At 38.2% G+C, this 6336-nt stretch overlaps 1 protein-coding gene across 1 annotated transcript in view; it reads right to left on the minus strand.

Moving 5' to 3' along the window:
* Nucleotides 1–5943, minus strand: part of LOC107461971 (receptor-like protein 52) — an 18334-nt gene extending 12391 nt beyond the window's left edge. The window contains exons 1-2 of the mRNA XM_052253325.1: nt 2782–5943; nt 510–842 (exon numbers count right to left, since the gene is read on the minus strand). Coding sequence (XP_052109285.1) covers nt 510–842; nt 2782–5943 — 3495 coding nt within the window. The remainder of the gene's footprint in view (nt 1–509; nt 843–2781) is intronic.
* Between the last annotated feature and the right edge of the window lie 393 nt (nt 5944–6336).

A 6336-nucleotide genomic window follows, 5' to 3' on the forward strand; every position in this document is an offset into this window, starting at 1 on the left:
GTTATGACGTGTTTTGGGCGTTCAACTCCGGATAATGACGTTTTTCTGGCGTTTAACTCCAGACAGCAGCATGAACTTGGCGTTTAACGCCAAGTTACGTCGTCTATCCTCGCTCAAAGTATGGACTATTATATATTGCTGGAAAGCCCTGGATGTCTATTTTCCAACGCCGTTGAGAGCGCGCCAATTGGACTCCTGTAGCTCCAGAAAATCCATTTCGAGTGCAGGGAGGTCAGGATCCAACAGCATCAGCAGTCCTTTTTCAGCCTAAGTCAGATTTTTGCTCAGCTCCCTCAATTTCAGCCAGAAATTACCTGAAATCACAGAAAAACATACAAACTCATAGTAAAGTCCAGAAATATGATTTTTGCCTAAAAACTAATAATATTCTACTAAAAACTAACTGAAACATGCTAAAATCTACATGAAATTACCCCCAAAAAGCGTATAAAATATCCGCTCATCAATTGGCATGCTAAGAAGCCTTTGAAGTTCAAGAAGCAATGCACATGGCTTATGCAAGCAGGGTCTCTTTCTTTAACTGCTTTAAGATCATCCTTCACAGAATCCATGATTTCTTGGTCAGATTTCAAGATCCCAACAAAAAGATCAAAGAGTGTGCTACTTGGAAGGCTTGCACTGCTTAATCTGTTAGCGAGGTAATTGGCCAAAGCAGATTCCAATGAATCATGAGACAGAATTGAGGATTGGTAGTAACTATTCAGAATAGGTTCCTTATTTACATCAATTTCAGCCTCTTCCTTCATCTTCGGCCATAGATCCACAGCTTCATTTTCTTGAACTTCCTCAACAAAAGTAGGGGCAGTCTGAAGAGTTTTCACCTGGTACTTGCAAACACCATCAGTGAAATTGTTTTTGAAGATTTTTGACCCCTTGAATTATTTTTGACACCATCAGTTGCTTCTTGATTAATACTATTTTCCATAACTGAAATTAATAACACCCACAACACAATGAAATTAAAAACAGCCACAACACAATGAAAATTAACAGCATGAAAATTAACCATGTTCTTAACATAAAGCAGAGGAACGAAGAACGAAGAAGATGAACAGAGGAAGTTTACAGAAATTGAATAGAAATCGAAGTTCACAGAAAAAAGAACAGAAATCTAAGTTCACAGAGGAAGTTCACAGAGTATCAACTTCATGTTTCTTCATGTTTCTTATAATAAAGAAGATGAGCAGAGGACTAGTCACTCACCTGGGGTCGATGGAGGGCTATTGGTGTTGAGGACCACGCGACAATGAAGACGATGAGAGGGCTACTGGTGTTGAGAAGATGAAGACGATGGAGATGGAGGGCTACTGGGGAGGGAACCAGGTGATGATGGAGGGCTACTGGAGCTGAGGACCAGGCGACGGCGGTGGCGCTGACAACCTGAGACCGCGGCGATGATGGAGGGCAACTGGGCGGCTAGGGTTCAGACTTCAGAGGGCGGCTAGGGTTCACTCACTGTGAGACTGAGAGTGAGATGAATCATGAATGAATGGGGGTCGGGGGAAGAAGGGGGGTGGGGTGCTCCACGAGCGGGTCGGGTCGGGTTACATTTTTTAATTTTTTTTAAACAATAAAAACGGTGTCGTTTAGCAAAACCAGCCTGTCACTGGCCTGCCGATTTTTGGCCAGTTCACCGGTTTTCCAGCAGTTCTTCCTACTGCGGTTTTTAAAGGAGGACCGGACCGTTTGTATAGTCGGTTCGCAGTTAAACCGGTCGAACCGGCCGGTCCGGTTCGATTTTCAGAACCTTATTTTTTGCAAACCGCTGGATTGGATCGGAATTCGGATATACTTTTCACAACCGATGCAATCCAATCCAAACCGCACAATGTATTATAATATTATTATTTTATTATTATGTTTACAATTATACTTATAACATATTCAATTTGTTATACATTTTTATATTTTTCATGTATTATTATTATTTAATAGATATTTTATGTTCAAAATGTAATTTATTTCTTTATTTTAACTAACCTATAATTTTATTTCTATTGTTATATTATCGTTGATTTTTTAAGATATTGTTAAGACTTGTTATGTCATTGTTGGTTATTTGAAATTTGATGTTGAGACTTGTTATATATATTTAATTTTTTAATTTACAAAATCGCAAATCCAATCCAATCCAAACTGCTTGAAATTGGATCGGATCGGATCGGATTTTTTTAAAAATCATCCAATCCAAACCGCACCGCAAGTAAACATAGTGTTCGGATCGGATGAGTTTTTTACTCAAAATCGATCCAAACCGCACCGCGAACACCCCTAACTATTTTTTCAGTTGAATTACGATTGGACTGGTTGGATCCGTAAACCAGTGAATTAATAACTAAAGTGGTTTGATGATCGATTCGGTTCTCAGAACCTTGATTTTAAGTGGTTTAGTCTTTCACTCTTTCACTTTTTCTATTTTCCATTTTTTATTTAAAAATGAGCTACCAAAAACAAAAGTAGCCCATTTCACATTTTAAAACCCAAAAAATTCTGTCACAGAAGATCGCCCCTGATATTGGGCCTTGGTATAAAAGTCCAACGCTAATAAGGATAATTCCAAAATAAAGTAGTAAAAAATATGCTATATTATTTCCCCAACAGAATTTGTTTTTGGTGTCTACCCGACAGATTTAAATACAGAGATATCCAAGACCCAAAAAAAAAAAAAAAGAAATCACTCTCGATTAGGCTTTATTTCCCAGACATGTTAATAAAAAGGAAAATAAAATAACTATTCTAATTCATTCTTCTATGATTTACATGCACTCTGTTTTTGTTGTTTTTCCTTTTGACTCTCTTATTTGGTATACGGATACCTAAAAGCCTTGCAAGCCATTGTGGCTTCCCAGTGTGGAAAAGGTAACATCCTAAGAGCACTCCAACCACCACTCCACATGCATATCCCACTGCAACAAATTTCCAGCCAAATCCAAATGTTTCTTCATCCTCAAATGTCATAGATGATGAGGTATATCCGTTGTCATCATTGGCACCACTGCATGATTTTGACAAAGGGAGTCCACATAACATTGCATTTCCCACATAGGAGTCATTTTGAAATGTGTTGAATTGGCCACCTGTAGGTATAGTTCCCTCTAATTGATTTTGTGAAACATTTAAGACCGAGAGAAAATTCAAATTTATTAAGGCCAAAGGAATCTCTCCCCTGATCTGATTCCATGAGAGGTCCAGCCATTCCAAATTTCTCAAGTTACCCAAAGTTTGTGGGATGGTGCCAGTTATTCCATTATGTGAGAGATTGAGCCCTTTGAGAGAATCTAATTCTCCAATTACTTGTGGAATTTCACCCTCAAGTAAGTTATTTGACAAGTCTATAGTTGTAAAAGTCATCAATATTTTCACTAGTTCTACTGAGTGATCTTTCATGTTGACCACTATTGAAGCAAAATATGATCGATAGCCAGAATAATTGGCACTCATATATTGCAACCCAGTTTGAGTGTAATTGACATTCATCATTCCTTGAAAGTTCTTCAAGAATGATACTGGCAAGGACCCACTAAAATAGTTGTTGGAGACATCAAAAACTCTCAACTTTGGAAATGCATGTGCATCTGTAATGTTGGAGGAGTTACTGAAGGTACCATAAAATTTATTTGCTCGTAAAATGAGTACCTGTAGCTCTTGAAGCAATCCTAGCCAACTAGGAAATGTGTCCTCTATGCTATTTTCTCCAACGTCCAGAACTTGTAGTTTTGTGCAGTGGGCCAGAGACTTGGGTAACGGTCCCTCCAAGAGGTTGCCATTCAATTTTATAGTAAATAAAACATTACCTTTAGAGAAGCTTCCTGGTAAGGTTCCATAAAGGTTGTTCCTTTGCAAATCCAAAACTGTGAGAGAGGGTAAGGTTGCCAAACATTGTGGAATTGTTCCTGTCAAGTTGTTGTGAGACAAGTTGAGAATTTCAAGAGAGCTTGCATTGAATGTTTCACAGTCATTAGGAATGCTTCCACTCAAGTTGTTATTAGATAAATCAAGGAAGGTAAGATTAGCCAATCTGAAAAATCTATGGGGTATATTTCCCGTGAATTCATTAGAGCGCAGGTCTAGAAAACCAAGACTTGGATAAACCCCTAGTGCTTCTGTGATGTTTCCAGAGAAATGATTGTCATCAAGCCTTATTATAGTTAGTGTTGAACAATTTCTCAAGGACTTTGGAAAAATCCCCGAAAAGCTGTTGTTACTGACTGTCAAACCAGATAGCTTCATGCCACTGCACAAGTCAGGTGGCAGTAGTCCTGAGAAGTTGTTGTTAGAAAGATAAACAGTACTTAAATTAGGACTGTACTTCCCAAAATCTCTGGTGACGCTGCCTGACAAGTTGTTGGAGAACACAGAAAAGTATTCTAAAGCAGTTAGTTGAGCTATGCTGTTCGGCAACTCTCCCTCCAAATTATTACTGTTGGCATCAAAGAGTTCCAGTGACTTGAGGTTCCCTATTTCTCTGGGTATGGTTCCAGTGAGCTCATTCATGAAAAGATTCATCAGTTCAATGTTTGTAAGATTCGAAATTGTTGAGGGAATTGTACCAGAAAAATGGTTTTCAGAAAAGTCTAAATTTATCATTTCCCTCATGCTTCCAATCTCTTTAGGAATGGGACCAGAAAATTCATTGCCGTACAAAAAGAGGTACTCGATTTTCTTTAACAGACCAATTTCTGGGGGGACCTTTCCTGTCAACAAGTTTTGTTGGAGTTGCAGACTTATCAACTCAGTCCAATTAGAAATTAGTGAGGCAGAGAGTTGACCAGAAATGGAATTATATGATAATCCCAATTCAGAGAGCTTGGTCAAATTCGAGAACGAAATAGGCAAGGGACCTGCTAGATTATTGCTTGATAAGTCTACGTAGGTTAGATGAATGCATGAGCTAAGTTCCAAAGGGATTGAAGAGTTCAAAAAATTAATACTTAGATCAAGACGTCTTAGCTGCATGAGTTGGCCTAGGGATGATGGAATTTCCCCGCGGGCTGAAATGTTATGCAAATCCAGAATTTGAAGCCCAGCTATGAATCCTATTTCTTTGGGAATAGGACCAGTGAAGTTGTTGCCACCCATACGAAGCTCTTTGAGGTTTGAGAGCTTGGACAAGTTGGACGACAATGGTCCTTCCATCCCACAACCTGTGAGGTTCAGGTATTGAAGCTTGGCCAAATTGGTATACAATGATTCTGGTATTGTGCCATTAAAATAGTTGAAAGAGAGATCTAGAAAAGTCAAGTTGTGGCACTTCATTATGAAACTTGGGAATTCGGGAGTGAATGAATTGTAAGACAAGTCAAGGTATGTTAAGGAAGGCATGCATGAATAGTCAGACCAGTGAGTAGGAGATGCAAAGTAGTTTGCTCCAAAGTCAAGGTACCATACCTTTGGGAGACGTATGACCTGATTGGGAATAGCACCATTGAAACTGTTGTCGTAGAAGCTGAGATATTCGAGTTCCCTTAAATGTCCTATCTCATATGGCACTGTCCCTGAAAAGTTGTTGCTTCCAAAGTCCAAGAAAATGAGTTTGGAGAGGCTGCCAATTTGAGGTGGTATTGACCCAATAAAGCTGTTATCATTGAGGTCAAGGTGAGTCAGGTTTGGTAGGGAAGCAAAATCCAAGCCATGAAGGGTGCCACTGAGATCGAAACCAGAAAGGTATATCTCTGAGACACTTGTGTTTGTTGATTTGTCGCAAACAACGGCATCCCAACTACTGCAAAGGTTGTGAATATTGGAGAGGGACCATGAATTTAGAAAAGGAGTGTATAGCAGGCTGTTTTTCCATTTCACAAGGACTTCAGCTTCTGTTGTTGGAGAAGCTGTGATTTTCCGTGAAAGCAAGAACATCAATACTAACATTATATGAAAGAGAACATGATTGAGAACACAATGTGTTCTTTCAAAAGTTGCCATGTCTCACCGAATGACTTTTATGGCCTCTCTTTGTTTAAAGCTTTACTTTGAATGAGTTTAATGCTGGTTAGCTACTTAGCTTTGCTCTCTTATATTTACCATATAATCACCATTATTTATGTTAAGATTAAGACTAAGACTAGTCTCGGTAAGCTTATTTCTTTTCTGAACATATTAAAATAGCTATTTGGTATGGACCATTTGATCCCCACACGCGGTTTGTTATGTCAGTATTGGATCATAAATTCATAATTCTAAAATGATATTTAATTATATTATATAGTGTATTTTAATAAGGGTTATATTATTTAAAAATTAATTAGATAATATATAAATTATTGTTANCATAAGTTTTTTATATTAGACTTATACAAAATTACATCTTTATTTATT

The sequence above is a fragment of the Arachis duranensis genome, chromosome 8 (genome assembly GCF_000817695.3).
Source record: "Arachis duranensis cultivar V14167 chromosome 8, aradu.V14167.gnm2.J7QH, whole genome shotgun sequence".
NCBI lineage: Eukaryota > Viridiplantae > Streptophyta > Magnoliopsida > Fabales > Fabaceae > Arachis > Arachis duranensis.